The 22,045-nt window shown below is 34.1% G+C and overlaps 1 protein-coding gene across 1 annotated transcript; it reads right to left on the bottom strand.

Moving 5' to 3' along the window:
* Positions 1-2,662: 2,662 nt before the first annotated feature.
* On the bottom strand, positions 2,663-9,158 carry LOC142222018 (uncharacterized). The gene is made up of 2 exons (XM_075291941.1): positions 4,962-9,158; positions 2,663-4,784 (listed from the first exon to the last, which is right to left on the bottom strand). Exons 1-2 carry the CDS (start codon positions 8,476-8,478, stop codon positions 3,235-3,237), a joined length of 5,067 nt encoding a protein of 1,688 aa, XP_075148056.1. The 5' UTR covers positions 8,479-9,158; the 3' UTR covers positions 2,663-3,234.
* Between the last annotated feature and the right edge of the window lie 12,887 nt (positions 9,159-22,045).

The following is a 22,045-nucleotide window of genomic DNA, read 5'->3' as shown; positions in this document are numbered from 1 at the left end:
CTATAGAAAATTTTGTCAAAATTCTATTTCTATAGAAAATTTTGTCAAAATTCCATTCCTATAAAAGTTTTTGTCAAAATTTTATTTCTATTAAACATTTTGTCAAAATTTTGTTTCTATAGAAAATTTTGTCAAAATTTTATTTCTATAGAAAATGTTGTCAAAATTTTATTTCTATTAAACATTTTGTCAACATTTTGTTTCTATAGAAAATTTTGTCAGAAATGTATTTCTATAGAAAATTTTGTCAGAAATGTATTTCTATAGAAAATTTTGTCAAAATTTTATTTCTATAGAAAATTTTGTCAAAACTCCATTCCTATAAAAGTTTTTGTCAAAATTTTATTTTTAAAGAAAATTTTGTTAAAATTTTATTTCGTTGTTTTTATTGCATCAAACTACAAGTGTAGCTTAACCAACAGAGGAAAATAATGTTTGTCAAATTTATTTGGGCAAAGACCTATAGACTGCAAGATGGTTGGATGGACGCACGAATCGGAATTACCACATTCCTCATCAGCATTCTCTACTTGCAGCAAAACTATCAACCAATTATCAGAATAAATTCAGGCAGTTCATTAAACCCAACAATGAACCACACTTGAACTTCCCGAAAAAAGGTTTTGTATGATAGCCGGCTTATGCCGAAATAAATTCGTACAAACATATCTCTTTTTATGGCACTGTCAAATCATCGATTTGAGTGTTGATTCTATAAAAAAATATGTCAAAATTTTATTTCTGTGGGAAATTTTGACAAAATTTTATTTCTATAGAAAATTTTGTCAAAATTTTATTTCTATAGAAAATTTTGTTAAAATTTTGTTTCTATAGAAATTTTAATTTTTTTTCTTATAAAAAATAATTTTAATTTTATAAAAAATATTGTCAAAATTTTATTTCTATAGAAATAGAATGTTCTCAAAAATATTATTATAATAAAGTTAATTTCAATAATGAAGAATAAAATTTCATTTACTCGAACCCTCCGAAAAAAGGTTTAAGATTGTTGCACTCACATCGATGATGTGACGGTGGCAAAGGAGAAGAGAAAAGATTTATTTAGTCAAAGGCCAACTATCATAAACCCTTTTTCGGAGGGTTCGAGTGTGGTTCACTTTGGGTTTAGTGAACTACCCGAATTTATTCTGATAATTGGTTGATAGTTTTGTTGCAAGTAGAAGATGCTGATGAGGAATGTGGTAATTCCGAAACGTGCGTCCATCCAAACATCTTCTCGTCTATAGGGCCTTGCCCAAATAAATTTGACAAACATTTTTTTCCTCTTTTGGTTAAGCTACTTTTGTAGTTTAGTTAACACAATGGTTTTAAAGCTGAGATCAAAACAACAAATAACATTTTATTTCTATAGAAAATTTTGTCAACATGTTGTTTCTATAGAAAATTTTGTCAACATTTTGTCTATAGAAATTTTAATCTTTAATTTTAATTTTATAAAAAATATTGTAAAAATCTTATTTCTACACAAATAGAATGTTGTCAAAATTCTATTTCTATAGAAAATTTTGTTTCTATAGAAAACTTTGTCAAAATTTTATTTCTATAGAAAATTTTGTCAAAGTGTTTATTTCTATAGAAATTTTTTATTTCTTTTGAAAATATTGTAAATTTTGAAATTTGATTTCTATAGACAATTTTGTCAAAATTGTATTTCTATAGAAAATTATGTCAACATTTTATTTCTATAGAAAATTATGTCAAATTTTTTTTTCTATAGAAAATTTTGTCAATTTTTTATTTTTATAGAAAATTTTATCATTTTTTTATTTCTGTAGGAATTTTGACAAAATTTTATTTTTATAGAAAATTTTGTCAAAATTTTATTTCTATAGAAAATTTTGTTGCAATTTTAATTTTAATTTTATAAAAAATATTGCTAAATTTTATTTCTATAGAAAATGTTGTCAAAATTGTATTTCTATAGACAATTTTTTCAAAATTTTATTTCTATAGAAAATTTTGTCAATATTTTTATATCTACATAAAATTTTGTCAAAATTTGATTTCTATAGAAATTTATGTCAACATTTTATTTCTATAGAAAATTTTGTCAAAATTTGATTTCTATAGAAAATTATGTCAACATTTTATTTTTATATACATTTTTTTAAAATTTTATTTCTATAGAAAATTTTATCATAATTGTTTTCTATAGAAAATTTTGTCAAAATTTTGTTTCCATAGAAATTTTAATTTTATAAAAAATATTGCTAAATTTTATTTCTATAGAAAATTTTGTCAAATTTTTATTTCTATAGGAAATTTTGACAATTTTTTTTATAGCCCCCATATAGACCGATTTCCCGATTTTACTTCTTGGGCTTCTAGAATCCGAAGTTGTTATCCTATTTGCCTGAAATTGGAAATCTAGAGGTATTTTCGGGTCATAAAGAGGTGTGCCGAAAACGGTGAGTATCGGTCCATATTTTAAAGAGGTGTGCCAAAAATGGTGAGTATCGGTCCATGTTTTGGTATAGCCCCATATAGACCGATCTCCCGATTTTACTTCTTGGGCTTATAGAAGCCGCAATTTGTATTCAATTTACCTGAAATTGGAAATCTAGAGGTATTGTAGGACCACAAATACGTGTGCCAAAAATTTTGAGTATCGGTCCTGGTGAGGAATAAAACAAATGTTGAGTTTGAATTTTATTACACCATAAGGTAGATTTATTAAAAATTCTGTTGAAGACTTTATTCGCGAGCTGTTCACTTGTTTCAATCAATGGGCGAAGCTAAAGTGATTTTTGATTTCATTGTTCAATTCTAGTGTACCAAATTTAAAGCGGTACTTCATTCATTATTTTATCAATGATATTTCAAAGTCATTCATATTTTCTACATACGTATAAAGTATTGCTTAAGCTTACTCTTTTGCATTCATAGGTTTACATTCGTTGATATTAACAGTTTTTGAAAGCAACAACAACATATTCATATTAGTAAAGTAATATAAAAAACAACAATAACAATACTCATTGAGAATCATTCTACGTGAGATTATTAAAGTGACAAGAGCAATGAGTATAATTATGAATGAGAACACAGTGTTATATTTATGAATGAGAGCAATGTGTTATACACAACGAGAAATATATAATATAACAAATAGACAGCTAAGCATGAATGAAGTAAATAATAATAAATTTGAAGCGAGCACAGTGTGGATTAAAAGTACGTTCACCACCATCCCGGCCCCCCTGAAACGTAGTTTCAGATTATGGGAAGTTTTACCAAGGTAGAAATAGGACGTGTCATTTCTCCGCATTGCGTTTTAAGTTTTACAGCTCTTACATTGCCATCTATACCGGGATATGTTTCGATCACTTTTGCCAGTAGAAATTTGGAGGGAGGTAAATTCTTTTCTTTGACTACAACAACATCTCCAACTGCTAGATTTGGTTGAGGTCTATTCCATTTTGGTCGCTGTTGCAGAGAAGTTAAATATTCCTGATGCCAACGTCGCCAGAAACCTTGAAACATATTTTGTACATGCTGCCAATATCCAAGTCTGTTTGGTGTGAGGTTGACCAGATCTCCTTCGGGAACAGTTGTATAAGGCCTGCCAATAAGAAAATGAGCCGGCGAAAGGTATTCGCAATCTGTATCTGGAACAGTGCCTAAGGGTCTTGAATTAACTACGGCTTCCACCTGAGCCAATAGAGTGTGCATCTGCTCGAATGTTAATTCTGTATTTCCAATAACTCGTTTAAGATGCAACTTAACCGATCGAACCGCCGACTCCCACATTCCACCCCAGTGGGGTGCAAATGGAGGAATAAACGTCCATTGTATACCGTCTTCGGCTAAAGATGCGGAGACAATTTCGTTATGAGTTTGCGACAAAATTACTTTGTGCATCTCGTTTAATTCTCGAGATGCCCCAAGAAAATTTCTTCCATTGTCACTAAAGATTTTTTTACATTTTCCTCTTCTCGATATAAATCTTTTTAAAGCGGCAATAAAACAATCGGTGCTTAAATCAGTGGCGAGTTCCAAATGTATGGCGGAGGTGACTAGGCATACAAATAAACAGATATACCCTTTAGATTTCTTTGCATTTCGTCCTGAGTATTGTTTTAAAATTATTGGGCCTGCATAGTCGCAACCAGTGTTTTCAAAGGGAAACGCTTGACGTACCCGGATGGATGGTAAATCTGCCATTAACTGTTGTGTATTAATTTGTCGTTGTCGAAAACATTTGAGGCAATTATGAGTCAGATTTCGAATCAGATTTCTTGCACCAATAATCCAATAGGTTTGACGGGCAATAACAAATAAGGCCGATACTCCGGGATGCAGATTTTTCTCATGAAGGTTTTGTAAAATCAATTTGGTTATTCGGCTACATTTTGGCAAGATTATTGGATATTTTGAAGCATTGTCTAGTTCTGAGTTACGTAGGCGCCCACCTACCCGTAACAAGCCGCTGCCGTCTATGAAGGGGTGTAGTTTTGCTAATGAAGATGTTGTACTTACTAGGCGTTTACTTTGTAATAGCGTGCGCTCTTCGCTAAAGGCATCTTGGGCATACTTTGTCAGAATCAGTTCGGCGTGTTTAAAGTTGTTGAACGAAATATTCGGCGATTTTATTTGGTGTGGATATCTAGTGGCATTGATGAACTTGAAGATGTAGGCTACGACACGTATGAGTTTATTCCATTTCGAAATGCGGTGTACCAATTCATGTAGTGGATTATAGTCATTCACTGTTGAGACCAGAACTTTTGAAGAAAGTTTAAAGGCAGAAAGGGCGTCAGGATCTGTAATTACATCAAATGAATTAGAACAGTTATTCATATTACTGATTTGGAATGGGTCCCTCAGCCATTGTGGGCCCTTCCACCAAAGATCAAAGGAACGAAGTGTTGATACAGGCATCCCTCTTGAGGCACAGTCGGCCGGATTTTCTTTAGAGGCAACATGATTCCAAAACTTACGAGGCAATATTTCCAATATTTCTGATGTTCTGTTGGCTTCGAATGTCTTTAACTTAATGGGTGGTTGAGATAGCCAACACAAAACAATTGTTGAATCACACCAAGCTCGTATATCAATTGATTTGTGTGGCAAGGCTTCTTTTATTCTTTTGAGTAGACGAGATAAAATAAGAGCTCCGCATAATTCAAGACACGGCAACGATTTTTGTTTGATGGGAGCTACCCTTGTTTTAGCAGCAATGAGTTTGACATGAGTATGACCAGTGTCGTCTACGAATCGACAATAAACTGCGGCAGAGTATGCGTGTATGGAAGCATCCGAGAAACCATGCAGCTCCAATTTTGTGACATCATTCAAAATGTATCTTGGAAGTGTAAAATCTTGAATAGAAATTAAATCTTGTCGAAATGTAGTCCATTGACGTGTAAGATTTTCAGGAAGTGGTTCATCCCACGATAGCTTGTGTGACCATAGTTCTCTTAGTAGAATTTTAAATTGTATTACCACAGGAGATAATAAACCCATGGGATCAAATATACGTGATACATCAGATAGTACCTGCCTTTTTGTTGCGACTGGATTTTTGTTGAGTTCTATATGATACCCCAGTTGATCTGACGATGGTCTCCAAAAAATACCGAGCACCTTTTTTACATCCTTTTCGGGAGCTGCAAAAAACAATTGATCTTGTGTACTATCTGATATACTCACGCAATTTGAAACCCATTTCCTTAGTTCCAGGCCTGCTTGGGCTAGTAGATTTACCAAATTGTCACGTATGAAAACGATTTCTTCTTCCGTTTGTGCCCCGGTAATAACATCATCTACATAAAAGTCCTCCATTACCACCTTCGATGCAATGGGGAACTTGGATTTATAATCATAGGCTAACTGCTCCAACACTCGTACTGAAAGATATGGCGCACAAGATGTGCCATATGTAACCGTGCATAAAATGTAATGTTGTACCTCGTGTAACGGCGACTCTCTCCATACAATTCGTTGATAATTTTTGTGATCTTCAGATATCCATATTTGTCTGAACATTTTTACTATGTCGGCTGAGAAAACATACCTGTGGAAACGAAATCTCAAACAAACAGCAAATAAGTCCCGTTGTATACTTGGCCCAATGTGCAAGTTATTATTAAGCGATATACCGTTGGAATCTTGAAATGAGCCATCAAACACGACTCTAATTTTTTCTCCCAAGACTGGATGATGGGGTAGATAAAAAACTCTACCATCAGTAACATTAATCTCATGAGGTTTGAGTTTACGCATATGTCCCAATTTTTCATAATCTCGCATAAAACCAATATACTTATCTCGAATTGCTGGATTTCGTTGAAGCCTTCTTTCGACAGCATAGAATCGAGATAGCGCGCCATTTAGTGTATTTCCAAATATTGGGTTTTCATTTTTAAAGGGCAACTGAACTACGTACTTACCATCACTTGCACGCGAGTGAGTGGTTTGAAAGTGCGTCTCTACAAAAATGTTATCTGGATCGGCTTTAGTATGGTGTTCAGTTTCTTCTAGTTCCCAAAAGCTTCGAAGGCAACGATCAATATCCACGGTGGTAACAAGTGTAGTAGTTTGGTTGTAAATTTGCTCTGTCTCAGCACAAGTTACAACCCATCCAAAAATTGTTGAAATTGCAATAGTATTGCCCTGTGAATCAATACGTTTGTTGAATGTGAAAATGTTCCAAATATGTTCTAGGCCAAATAAAATATCAATCTGTGACGAAATGTTGTATGTGGGGTCAGCAAGAGGCAAATCCATAAGTTGATTTTTGATCTTATTTTCAAAGCTGTAGCCAGGAAGAGATGTAGTTATTTTAGGCAGAACATGTACCTTGGCGTTAATCGATTGCTCAGAGATGCGTGAACGTACGAATATTTGACATAAACCCCGAGTTGTCTCGGCTTTAATTGATGAAATACCATTTACAATTATTTTTGAGGGATATCTTTGAAGGCCTAGACGTTGAGCACAACTCTCAGTGATAAAAGACAGCTTTGAAGCGGTATCTAATAAAGCTCGACATGTTATAAACTTTCCAAAGCGATCTTTGACATAAATAGAAGCAGTGGGCATGATAAATTCTTTGTCTGACGTACAATGTTTACTACTAGATGGAAGTGAAGGTAACGAAATGGGACATGCAACGTTAGCGGTAGTGGACCACTGAATATTGGCACTAGCTGTATTATTAGAAGAAGACGGTGATTCAGGGGGTGAAGACTCCGAAACTTGACCGGGTAAATATGTAGGTTCATGTTCATTACTCGGAAGATGTAGGAGTGAATGATGTCTTCGATGACATTGCTTGCATCTACCTTTTGATGCACAGTTGGAAACCGCATGACCCTGTCTGAGACAATTATAACATAGTGCAGATTCTTTTACGAAGTGACGGCGCTCATTAATATCTTTTTGCAGAAATGTGGGACATGTAAAGATTGAATGGTCGGGAGACTTGCACAATAAACAGCTGGGTTTTGCTTTAGTACTCACCAGACATTTTGTATGGTTACCTTGTGACTTGCCTGAATGACTGTGCTTGGATTGATGGGCCTGTTTCTTTGCACACAATTCAACCTCTTCGCAGCGATTGTCTAAGAATTCAAAAAAATCGTTAATGGTAGGAAGTGGATTATCTCGACTCTCACGAATCCACTTGCTCTTTGATTCAGGATCAAGTTTAGATAACAATAAATAGATTAACCACCAATCTCTTTCATCTTTACCTATAGCATCAAGACCACGAATTATTTCATTTGCCCCGTCAGATATTTTTCTCATGGTTGCAGCATTTTCCGTCGATATTGATGGTAGGGCCATAAATGCTTCTATGAAAGAAGTAACAATTTGCTTAGGGCGATCATACCTATCATTGAGCCTTGTCCAAGTTGTTTGAAAAGCAGTTTCGGTAACCGGAATATGTTGTATTAATCTTGCGGCATCTTCTTTGAGTAGCGACTTCAGGTAATGAAACTTTTGAATATTTGATATTCGTTTTGATCCTATAGCGCTCTCAAAAAGATCTTTAAAACTTGGCCAATCTTTGTATGTCCCTGTAAAAAATGGAATATTTATGCGAGGTAAATCATTTTCTTTAGGATGGCTAGTCGTTGAAAGTTTTTCCAAAAATGCAGCCTGTTGATCTGCCAACTTTGCTATTGCTCCCGAGTTGGCTGTACTTTCATTCAAAGTAGGAGCATATTGTGATTTTAAAGCATACAGTTTACCACGCGCTGAAAGGTATTTCTCTTCGTAGCTTGCAAAATCAGCCTCCGGGTCCGCAAAATTTTCCACATCTTTGAATTTGTATAAATCATCTGTTAATTTTACAAACGCTTGCCAAACCTCTTCCAAACGCTCCAAGCGGCTAACCACATCATCGAAAGTTGTTTCTGCGGATGGAACCTGAGCAAACGCCAAAGCACGAGTAATTGAGCCTTTCAAGCGACCTCTGGTCATCGTCAAGGAATTCATTTCTTCCGACATGATGTGTTATTTTTTACTCTAATTTGCACAATAACTTCGTTTTTCGATTTTGATAGTTGTGGAATTCCAGATTTTATTAAATGACTGGATGATCCGGCTCGAAGGACTAACACTTATGGTGAGGAATAAAACAAATGTTGAGTTTGAATTTTATTACACCATAAGGTAGATTTATTAAAAATTCTGTTGAAGACTTTATTCGCGAGCTGTTCACTTGTTTCAATCAATGGGCGAAGCTAAAGTGATTTTTGATTTCATTGTTCAATTCTAGTGTACCAAATTTAAAGCGGTACTTCATTCATTATTTTATCAATGATATTTCAAAGTCATTCATATTTTCTACATACGTATAAAGTATTGCTTAAGCTTACTCTTTTGCATTCATAGGTTTACATTCGTTGATATTAACAGTTTTTGAAAGCAACAACAACATATTCATATTAGTAAAGTAATATAAAAAACAACAATAACAATACTCATTGAGAATCATTCTACGTGAGATTATTAAAGTGACAAGAGCAATGAGTATAATTATGAATGAGAACACAGTGTTATATTTATGAATGAGAGCAATGTGTTATACACAACGAGAAATATATAATATAACAAATAGACAGCTAAGCATGAATGAAGTAAATAATAATAAATTTGAAGCGAGCACAGTGTGGATTAAAAGTACGTTCACCACCAGGTCCATATGTTGGTATAGCCCCCATATAGACCGATCTCTTGATTTTACTTCTTGGGCTTATAGGAACAGCAGGTTTTATTCAATTTACCTGAAATTGGAAATCTAGAGGTATTGTAGGACCACAAATACGTGTGCCAAAAATTGTGAGTATCGGTCCATGTTTTGGTATGGTCCCCATATAAAACGACCTCCCAATTTGGGGTCTTGGGCTTATAGAAATCGTAGTTTTTATTCAATTTCCCCGAAATTGGAAATCTAGAGGTATTTTCGGGTCATAAAGAGGTGTGCCGAAAACGGTGAGTATCGGTCCATATTTTAGTATAGCCCCCATAAGAACGATCTCCCGATTGAGCTCCTTAAGTTTCTAGAAACCGTAGTTTTTATCTGATTTGCCTGAAATTGTAAATATTCTGGTATTTTAGGCTCACAAAACGTTATCGGATTAAGTTTCTATCGGTCCATTTGGTAATGCCTCCATATAGACCGACTTCACTTCTTGAGGGTGTAGAAGGCGCACTGATCATGAAAATTGCTTGAAACTCAATGTAAAATTTCCAGTTTTTACTTCTACAGATTTAAGATTTCAAATCAAGACGTTATTTTATAATTTTCTTGCACACTTACAAGAGATGTTAATGATTCCTCTAAAACTCAAACAAAAGTGGTTCTTATAAATCCAGAATCTGATATAGTCCTCATAGGTGAAATCTTTAAATTTATCTTCGGGAAAAGTCATCAAGCCCTCCTGAAATTTCAAAGGAAACCCTAATATTTGGTTCATGGTGGTGGGTATTTAAGATTCGGCCCTGCCGAACTTAGTGCTGTATATACTTGTTTATAGGAAATTTTGACAACATTTTATTTCTATAGAAATTTTAATTTTATAAAAAATATTGTCAAAATTTTATTTCTATAGAAAATTTCGTCCAAATTTTATTGCTGTTAAACATTTTGTCAAATTTTTATTTCTGTAGAAAATTTTGTCAAAATTGGATTTCTATAGAAAAGTTTGTCAAAATTTTATTTCTGTAGAACATTTTTTCAAAATTTGATTTCTATAGAAAGTTATGTCAAAATTGTATTTCTATAGAAAATTTTGTCAATTTTTTATTTCTATAGAAAATATTATTTCTATAGGAAATTTTGTCAATATTTTATTTCTATAGAAAATGTTGTCAAACTTTTTATTCTTAAAGAATGTTTTGTCAAAATTTTTATTTCTATAGAAAATTTTGTCAAAGTTTTTATTTCTCCATCGGTTTTGTTTTGTTATTGTTGGTTTTGTTCTTTAAGCATTGTTGTTTTTTATTTCAGCTTAAAACCATACATTGATTAAACTACAAGAGTAGCTTAACCAACAGAGGAAAAGAATGTTTGTCAAATTTATTTGGGCAAAGCCCTATAGACTGCAAGATGGTTGGATGGACGCACGTTTCGGAATTACCACATTCCTCATCAGCATCCTCTACTTGCAGCAAAACTATCAACCAATTATCAGAATAAATTCAGGCAGTTTATTAAACCCAACAAAAACCACACTTGAACCCTCCGAAAAAAGGTTTTACATTGATAGCCGGCTTATGCCGAAATAAATTCGAAACAAACATATCTCTTTTCCTATGCCACTGTCAAATCATCGATTTGAATTCACATGGCTGGGTTTATTTTGAGCGTGCCTCCTCTTCTTTAGAAAATTTTGTCAAAATTTTATTTCTATAGAAAATGGTGTCAAAATTTTATTTCTATAGAAAATTTTGTCAACATTTTATTTCTATAGAAAATTTTGTCAAATTTTAAATTTTATAGAAAATTTGTCAATATTTTATTTCTTTAGAAAATTGTGCCAAAATTTTATTTCTATAGAAAATTGTTTCAACATATTATTTTTATAGAAAATTTTGTCAAAATTTCATTTCTATAAAAATTTTTGTCAATATTTTATTTCCATAGAAATTTTTTTCAAAATTTTATTTCTATAGAAAATTTTGTCAAAATTTTATTTCTATAGAAAATTTTGTCAAAATTTTATTTATATAGAAAATTTTGTCAAAATTTCATTTCTATAAAAATTTTTGTCAATATTTTATTTCCATAGAAAATTTTGTCAAAATTTTATTTCTATAGAAAATTTTGTCAAAATTTTTTTTGCTATAGAAAATTTTGTCAAAATTTTATTTCTATAGAAAATTTTGTCTAAATTTTATTTCTATAGAAAATTTTGTCAAAATTTTATTTCTATAGAAGATTTTGTCAAAATTTTATTTCTATAGGAGAAAAAAATTAATAGAAAATTTTGTCAAATTTTAAATTTTATAGAAAATTTGTCAATATTTTATTTCTTTATAAAATTGTGCCAAAATTTTATTTCTATAGAAAATTGTTTCAACATTTTATTTCTATAGAAAATTTTGTCAACATTTTTATTTTTAAAGAAAATTTTGTCAAAATTTTTATTTCTACAGAAAATTTGGTAAAATTTTATTTCTATAGAAAATTTTATCAAAATTTTATTTTTATAGAAAATTTTGTCAAAATTTTATTTCTATAGAACATTTTTTTAAAATTTTATTTCTATAGAAAATTTTGCCAAAATTTTATTTCTTTAGATATTTTTTTCAAAATTTCATTTCTATAGAAAATTGTGTAAAAATTTAATTTGTGTAGAAACTTTTGTCAATTCTGACTAAACCCTGAATATTTTTGGAATGTGCTATTTTCAATAATCTTCATTATGTGAAGTAACCTTATTTGCGATTAAATTTAGAAAATAAATCAATTGATTATAGCCAGCTATAAATGAGACCAAATTAACATAGAAATGCGTTTTGCCTCATTTAAAGCATAATTAATAATGGGATTTTAAATAATTCATTCGTTTAGAAGGTCCACCCTCAATAACAAAAAAATAAATAAATTTTTGTCATTAAGAGCTACAATTTATTGATGATGAATACCAAATTGGAGGGTGGACTTCATTTCGTCATCATTATTTGCACATGCGACTCGTGACTAGGAAATGACTAATCGACGATAGCAGAGAATGCTTCATTTGGAATTGGGAAATAGGTACTAGAATTTACTTAATACCAGTATTTACTTTGTCATTAAGCTATTGCTCATGATCTTGAACTTTTAATTAAAATAATGTCTAATTTTGTGGAATGACTGGTGCTTGTGGTGTCTTCAGTCAGTGATGATGACTCCATCATCAATGTCACCACAACAATTTGTAGTCCACCCCAAATCATAGCAATTCCATTGAATTCAAATCCATTTGTTTCGTTTAGAGTCGGCCATCTATGAGCCATTAAAATTTATTGCGAATTATTTGCGAAACTTTTGTCAATTCTTGGAATAGTGAATGTGAAAGAAATCCAGGCTGTTTAAATTAATCTCTCGTTTTCTCCTCCAGCCAAGCTTTTAAATACAAAACAATTAACGTTGCAGATGTTCTTCAAGAGAATATTGTGGTATTGTCCAAACAAATGAATATTCATCTGCACGTCCCATAAGAGTATGCCCCCTCAACCTATTTGCTATGGCGAGAGCATGAGGAATGATGTCAACGTTTTCCTCCAAAGACATGATGAGATTAGACCAATATTTGCCAATTTGTTCTTCATCTTTTATTAACCATAGAATGGTGTTCTTTGTTATGGCTTCATGGATGACTGACAGACTGACTGACTAACTTATCAACTCCATCAAGTGTGTAATGTTTTTGTCAACAATACTGATAGTTCATACCTAATAATATTTAGTTTTCTACGAATTTAGATGATGACTACTCGTAGTTGACGCAACGAAATTGATAGGTAGAAATTTATCAGCAAGTGCTTCCTGGTTCTACTGTTTTTGTGATTGAACATTTGCTCCGTTATCTTAGAGGAAACTCGGAAATTCTTAGGTGCAAAAAATTTAGTGGTGTCAGCGCCATTAGTAAGTTGATACTTTCATGCCACTAAATGTAGTTTTGGACCTCTTTTTATTATGGTGTGGAACTTTTTTCACACAAATTTGCCCCTTTTGTTATACCCTGCGCCATACTGTGGAACAGGGCATTAGTGTATAAGTTCCCAGTAAAAAAATTTGGAAGTTCTCCAAAAGGCACAATTTTAATTCAAACGTTTCGGACAAGCGTTAGAATGCATAAAAAATCATAAAAAATTATAAAAATTATTTATTTGTCAAAATAACAGGTTGACTGATAAGTCCCCGGTCTGACACATAGATGGCGTCGCACACTGGGGTAATTGACACCCAAAAGTGTGATTACATCAGCCAAGCTTCTCAATAACGCAATATATATTTATACCCTGCGCCACACTGTGGAACAGGGTATTATAAATTAGTGCATATGTTTGCAACACCCAGAAGGAGACGAGATAGACACACGGTGTCTTTGGCAAAAATGCTCAGGGTGGGCTCTTGAGTCGATATAGCCATGTCCGTCTGTCCGTGAACACATTTTGTAATCAAAGTCCAGGTCGCAGTTTTAGTCCAATCGACTTCAAATTTGGCACATGTATGTGTTTTGGCTCAGAATATAACCCTATTGATTTTGGAAGAAATCGGTCCAGATTTAGATATAGCTCCCATATATATATTTCGCCCGATATGGACTTATATGGCCCCAGAAGCCAGAGTTTTACCCTAATTTGCTTAAAACTTTGCACAAGAAGAGCAATAAGTACTATAGTCAAGTGTGGGAAATTTTATTGAAATCGGTTCAGATTTAGATATATCTCCCATATATATCTTTCGCCCGATATGGACTAATACGGTCCCAGATGCCAGAGTTTTACCTCAATTTGGTTGAAATTTTGCACTAGTAGTACAATTAGTAGTGTAGTCAAGTGTGAGAAATTTTATAGAAATCGGTTCAGATTTAGATATAGCTCCCATATATAGCATTCGCCCGATTTACACTCATATGAACACAGAGGCCAATTTTTTGCTCCGATTTAGTTGAAATTTTGCACAGGGAGTAGAATTAGCATTGTAGCTATGCGTTCCAAATTTGGTTGAAATCGGTTCAGATTTAGATATAGCTCCCATATATAGCTTTCGCCCGATTTACACTCATATGACCACAGAGGCTAATTTTTTGCTCCGATTTAGTTGAAATTTTGCACAGGGAGTAGAATTAGCATTGTAGCTGTGCGTGCCGAATTTGGTTGAAATCGGTTCAGATTTAGATATAGCTCCCATATATATGTTTTTCTGATTTCGACAAAAATGGTCAAAATACCAACATTTTCCTTGTAAAATCGCCACTACTTAGTCGAAAAGTTGTAAAAATGACTCTAATTTTCCTAAACTTCTACTATCACCTAGTGCATTAGCCGACTTAAATATTGAGTCTATAGATTTTGTAGAAGTCTCTCAAATTCTGTCCAGATCGAGTGATATTTAAATGTATGTATTTGGGACAAACCTTTATATTATTTATTATTTATTAATAGATTTTTCAAGTGTTGTTACAAAATTTTTCAATATACACTATTTGTAATCTATAGTTGGTGTAGCAGAAAAATGCTGTGACCAATAACAAACAAACCTTTATATATAGCCCCCAACACATTTAACGGATGTGATATGGTATCGAACATTTAGATCTACAAAGTGGTGCAGGGTATAATATAGTCGGTCCCGCCCGACTTTAGACTTTCCTTACTTGTTCAAAATATTTTAATTCAAACGTTTCGGACAAGCGTTAGAATGCATTAGAAATCATAAAAAATTATAAAAATTATTTATTTGTCAAAATAACAGGTTGGCTAATAAGTCCCCGGTCTGACACATAGATGGCGTCGCTAGTATTAAATGCATATTATTTTTATATAGTACCATCCTTCAAATGATGCGTGTCAAAATTTGACGTCTGTAAGTCAATTAGTTTGTGAGATAGAGTGTCTTTTGTGAAGCAACTTTTGTTATTGTTAAAAAAATGGAAAAAAGAAATTTCGTGTTTTGATAAAATACTGTTTTCTGAAGGGAAAAAATACGGTGGAAGCAAAAACTTGGCTTGATAATGAGTTTCCAGACTCTGCCCCAGGGAAATCAACAATAATTGATTAGTATGCAAAATTCAAGCGTGGTGAAATGAGCACGGAGGACGGTGAACGCAGTGGATGCCCGAAAGAGGTGGTTACCGACGAAAACATCAAAAAAATCCACAAAATGATTTTGAATGACCGTAAAATGAAGTTGGTCGAGATAGCAGAGGCCTTAAAGATATCAAAGGAACGTGTTGGCCATATCATTCATCAATATTTGGATATGCGGAAGCTCTGTGCAAAATGGGTGCCGCGCTAGCTCACATTTGACAAAAAACAACAACTTGTTGATGATTCTTAGCGGTGTTTGCAACTGTTAACTCGTAATACACCCGAGTTTTTCCGTCGATATGGGACAATGGATGAAACATGGCTCTATCACTATACTCCTGAGTTCAACCGACAGTCGGCTGAGTGGACAGCGACCGGTGAACCGTCTCCGAAGCGTGGAAAGACTCAAAAGTCCGCTAGCAAAGTCATGGCCTCTGTTTTTTGGGATGCGCATGGAATAATTTTTATCGATTATCTCGGGAAAAACCATCAACAGTGACTATTATATGGCGTTATTGGAGCGTTCGAAGGTCGAAATCGCGGCAAAACGGTCCCATATGAAGAAGAAAAAAGTGCACCGTGCCACAAGTCATTGAGAACGATGGCAAAAATTCATGAATTGGGCTTCGAATTGCTTCCCCACCCACTGTATTCTCCAGATCTGGCCCCCAGCGATTTTTTCTTGTTCTCAGACCTCGAAAGGATTCTCGCAGGGAAAAAATTTGACTGCAATGAAGAGGTGATAGCCGAAACTGAGGCCTATTTTGAGGCAAAACCGAAGGAGTACTACCAAAATGGTATCAAAAAATTGGAAGGTCGTTATAATCGTTGTATCGCTCTTGAAGGGAACTATGTTGAATAATTAAAATGAATTTTGACAAAAAAAATGTGTTTTTCTTTGTTAGGCCGGGGGCTTATCAGCCAACCTGTTACGCTAAGTTCAAGCCTTGAAAATCGAATTGTGATGTTGGCGAAAATTGATTTTGTAAAAATTTACTAAAAGTAAAATTCCTTAAATTAAAAAGTATTTTTGATTTAATGAAAGGTAAGGTCAAATCATCAAGGTCAAATTTTCAAAAATCAAAAAAAATAAAATGTCTGCTCTTCCAAATTTTCAAAAACTTGAAAAATCAAAGTTTTAAAAAATGTTACATACACTGAAAAAAAGCATGCCATTTTCCAAGATTTTGTCTTTACATTAATGCTTTTGGCATTGATTCCGAGCCAAAGAAGCGGACACAATTCTCTTTTAAATTTTAGTTTTTCATACTTGATTCTAAGAAACAAATGTTCATTAAATCGTTTTTTCTGCTTTTTTCTTCATTGCACATGAAGTCCTTTAAATTTAAATTTTCTAATTAAGACTCGACTGCAAGTAGAAATTATGCTTTGTTTCTAGTAAAAAACTTCTTTAAAATAAAGTATTGAAAACTAGCGCCCATTTTTAAACGCTATTTTGCTTTGTAGTAAAAATGTAAAAATATAACAAATTTAAAGATGATTCCCTTAATTTTGAAGAATTTTTCCGAATTATTAAAGACAAGTTAATCTAAGTCTAACAAAATTTTCTTTCGTGTTAGGATAACCAAATTTAATTCGAACTATAAGGACAAGACGACTTCATTGAAAAGTTTTGACGAATTTGGACAAGGAAGTAAATCTTTATATCAGAGAAATGCGTATTTTATGCTAAGCAAAATTCGCATTTATATTTTAAGGACATGCAATATTTGGCTTCACGACTATAATTTTTGCAGGTTGGTATAGTCGGTTAGCATTTAATTTATAATTTTATAATTTCTTTTTCCTTTCTTTTTTTCCAAAAGAAAAAAAAAACTGCAAGCTTTCTAAGATACTATAAAATTCTGCATACTCAGTTTTTTGATTGATTGATTCTACTGCAATTTTCGTTCTCCAAAGAGAATTTTAGTGAATGGTATGAGCAATTGAGTGTAATGTACATATGTGTACTGTTGGCCAACAACAAGACTGTTAATTTTACCAGAGACGTCTATATATTTATCTCAATCTATGCTATTAATTAACATATTTTGTTCTTACCTCACCGATTATGTTACATACTTTCGAAAAATAGTAATTGCTTTTCACAGTTGGAAAGCAGACAAACGCATTTGCATACCAAGAAATTATTCATTGGCCTTAAATAAATATTTTGGAATTCTAGACAATGAACAATTGATCTGAAGTGAAGTGAATCATCAGGTGTGACATTGAGATTAATGTGGAGACTACTACTGTGTTCTAGATAGACGACTGCTTTGGAAGATTGATTTACTGGAAATATGAAAATGAAGATGAGGAGCTATTAAATTTTTGAAGCCCACTATGAGTAGTAGTGGCACCCTGTGCTTGAAAATTCTATACAACAGTTCTATTCTATGTCTATTTCTTCATAAGAAAGCCAACTTAATTAAATTCATATCTCCAACAGAGAGATTCAGGCTCCTTCAAATGTTGTAAACAAAGAGAAGAAAGATCAACACGTTGCCAATGTTGTTGTTGGTTGACGATGTGTTGAATGATTATGATAATAGTGGCTTAGATGATTGCATGATTGTTGTTGGTGCAACAAACAAGCAAACTTAAATCATCATATTCATGGAAACAAAAGTGTTAAATGCTTCTTGAGAGTACTTCTCATGTTTGACATAATGACTGGTGGTGGTGGTGGTGGTGGTTATACATGACGAAGTAACAGTGAAGAGTCATTCAAAAGAGATATGGAGGAGACACAATGGCTTCAAATGAATATCAATACTGGCGATTGAACATCACAGTTGTTGTTGTTGTTGTTGCGTTGACTAAAGTGCTAGAATATGTCAAGTGCATATTCATATTCACTCATCCCACCCAACCTATAACGAAACCCAACGCATCCAACCATCCATACAGCGGTTGTCACTCATACAATAATTTCATCTTAAGGCGATTCACAGTGGAAGATTTTGTAAATTATTTTCAAAATTAAACTTTCATCAAAATGTTCATATTTTCCATAAAAACTAACTGCTAATATTCGAAAAAAATGCCTTCAATCGACTTGAATGAATTTTATTTGAACGTTCGTTTGGGATATGAGAAAATGAGAAATTGGCTGTAAAGTTGATGCTATGACACAACAATAGCGACTATCACTAAGGGTGGTTTTCTTATGCTAAAATTAAAACATGAACGAACTTTTGATCCCCTTATCACCTGAACACACTTATAAGGTAGAATCAATAAAACAAAAACTATTTTCTCTTCCATCTGAGGCTGTCCGTAATTCCCCCTGAAATCATCTGACTTCTACGGTTAAGCCACATAATTGGGAGCCATTGTGGTTCATGTGAAGTATGGCCGCCTTGCATATAAAGGTTCCTTGTTTCAATCCTAGTTTCGACCAAAACTGCAAAAAGTTTGTCTGCGGTACAGAGTGCTGTGGACAAGAAGAGTTTGGAAAACTGTGAATTCAATATAATAATTAAAATCATCTGACTTATGCTTATAAGTGTACTCTGGAGTCTGACCAAGTTAAAATCTGGCGTCGACTTTTTAAAACAATTTGGAAATATCGATATTCGACCTTTTGAAAATTTAGAAAAGGGTGATTTTTCAACTTTTTCAGAATGTGGGAAAACAATTTTTCGACATTTTAAAAATTTTGAGCTGCGGTTAAGCCAGATAATTGCCAGGTGGTGCATATCCGCCTTGCATATAAATGATCATGGATTGAATCACAGTTTGCACCAAAATGACCAAACATTTTTTCAGTGGTGGATTATGCACGCTCAGTAACGCTGGTGACATTTCTGAGTTGTTCAAAGCTTCTTTAAGTGGTTCGGCCTTGGCTATAGGAATGAGGACCCATGTACAGTTCTGTCCACTTGTCTTTTATATTTCATAGATTTTTTCATATCTCCAATATAGTTTCCAAATTGCAACCAGCACATGCGTAGAGTTATACAATTCTTGTGAGGGATTTTGTAGACAGAAAGATAACAGCAGCAACTTAGTTATAATTAGAATAATTATAATTTTATATAATTTAACTAAATATATAGTATATAGGCATTGTAATTATCAAATAAATTGAGTTTCCATTAAACCATCGACTCTGGCACATCATTTCCTTTGTCAATCCCTGTCATGGTGGTAAATATAGAAAAGGGAGGCACTCATTGATATGAGAGAAGTTCACCACTTGTTGTGTCACAATAGACTGAATAGTCTACGAGAGACTAAAATAACGGACTGCCAATATACCTAACCTAAGCCAAATAATTTCACACATTCATATTCACAATGTGTCCAGGGTGCGTAATATGTAATGCGACATAGTAAAGCGCTATATTTTTTAACATATAGGATGGTGGGTACATTAACTTTGTCATTTGTAACACATCGAAATATTGCTCTAAGACCCCATAAAGTATATATATTCTGGGTCGTGGTGAAATTCTGAGTCGATTTGAGCATGTCCGTCCGTCTGTTGAAATCACGCTAACTTCCGAACGAAACAAGATATCGGCTTGAAACTTGGCACAAGTAGTTGTTATTGATGTAGGTCGGATGTTATTGCAAATGGGCCATATCGGTCCACTTTTACGTATAGCCCCCATATAAACCGACCCCAGATTTGAATTTGACCTCCGTAGCCTCTTGAAAGAGCAACATTCATCCGATCCAGTTGAAATTTGGTATGTGGTGTTAGTATATGGTCTATAACAACCATGCAAAAATTGGTCCATATCGGTCTATAATTCTATATAGCCCCCATATAAGCCGATCCCCAGATTTGATCTCCGGAGCCTCTTGGAGAAGCAAAATTCATCCGATCCAGTTGAAGTTCGGTGGTGTTAGTATATGGTCTTTAACAACCATGCAAAAATTGGTTCATATCGGTTCATAATTATATATAGGCCCCATATAAACCAGATTTGTCAAAATTTGGTAATATAAACTTGACGTATTTCTTTCAATTTTGCATTTAAAAAAACTGAACACCCCTCATTTTGAAGGTGTGTGTGTGTAGAATGTTGCTCCTATTTTGATTTTGGAATTCACTCTTCAGTTGTCAAAATGCCGTCCAAGCAAGAAGAGCAGCGTATCAAAATTCTGCTCGCGCATCGCGAAAATCCGAGCTACTCGCACGCAAAGCTGGCAAAATCGCTAAAAGTTGCCAAATCAACCGTTACAAATGTAATTAAAGTGTTTGGGGAACTTTTGTCGACAGCCAGGAAGTCTGGATCGGGGGGAAATCGAAAACCGGAAGCCGCAGAGACGACAAAGAGAGTTGCCGGTAGTTTCAAGCGAAACCCTAACCTCTCTCTCCGATATGCCGCAAATAAGCTGGGTGTATCGTCTACAGCCGTGCATCGAGCCAAAAAACGAGCCGGACTATCGACTTACAAGAAGGTAGTGACTCCAAATCGCGATGATAAACAAAATAAGACGGCCAAAGCGCGATCCCGGAGGCTGTACACGACGATGCTGACGAAGTTTGACTGCGTGGTAATGGACGACGAAACCTACGTCAAAGCCGACTACAAGCAGCTTCCGGGACAGGAGTTCTATACGGCAAAAGGAAGGGGAAAGGTAGAAGATATTTTCAAGCACATAAAACTGTCAAAATTCGCAAAGAAATATCTGGTTTGGCAAGCCATCTGTACCTGTGGCTTGAAAAGCAGCATTTTCATAGCTTCCGGGACTGTCAACCAAGAAATTTACGTGAAAGAGTGTTTGAATACACGTCTGCTGCCTTTCCTGAAGAAACACGGTTGTTCCGTACTGTTTTGGCCGGATTTGGAATCTTGCCATTACGGTAAAAAGGCCATGGAGTGGTACGCCGCCAACAACGTGCAGGTGGTTCCCAAGGACAAGAACTCTCCCAACACGCCAGAACTCCGCCCAATTGAGAAATACTATGCTATTGTCAAGCGGAACCTAAAGAAGACCCAAAAAACTGCTAAGGACGAGCAGCAGTTAAAGGCAAACTGGCTTTCTGCGGCAAAGAAGGTGGACTTTTGTACAGGTGGCTGTACAAAAGCTGATGGCAGGTGTCAAGCGTGAAGCCCGGCAATTCGGATTTGGAAAAGCGAAAGCCTAACTGAATATTTTTCCTGAATTTTATACTAATTGAACTTAAAAAAGAAATGTAATTTAATTTGTCAAATAAACGATTTCACCGATTTACACGCGTTTTCCCTTGACCAAATTTTGACCGTATCACCCTTTATATAGCCCCCATATAAACCGATCCCCAGATTTGACCTCCGGAGCCTCTTAGAGGAGCAATATTAATCCGATCCAGGTGAAATTTGGTACGTGGTGTCAGTATATGGTCTCTAACAACCAAGCAAAAATTTGTCCATATAGGTCCATAACTATATATAGCCCCCATATAAATCGATCCCCAGATTTGACCTCCGTAGCCTTTTGGAGGAGCAAAATTCATCCGATCCAGTTGAAATTTGGTATGTGGTGTTAGTATATAGTCTATAACAACCATGCAAAAATTGGTCCATATCGGTCTATAATTATATATAGCCCCCATATTAACCGATCCCCAGATTTGACCTCCGGAGCCTCTTAGAGGAGCAATATTCATCCGATCCAGGTGAAATTTGGTACGTGGTGTCAGTATATGGTCTCTAACAACCAAGCAAAAATTTTTACATATAGGTCCATAATTATATATAGCCCCCATATAAATCGATCCCCAGATTTGACCTCCGTAGCCTTTTGGAGGAGCAAAATTCATCCG

The sequence above is a fragment of the Haematobia irritans genome, chromosome 1 (genome assembly GCF_050003625.1).
Source record: "Haematobia irritans isolate KBUSLIRL chromosome 1, ASM5000362v1, whole genome shotgun sequence".
NCBI lineage: Eukaryota > Metazoa > Arthropoda > Insecta > Diptera > Muscidae > Haematobia > Haematobia irritans.
This window is presented reverse-complemented; position numbering and strand designations above follow the sequence as displayed.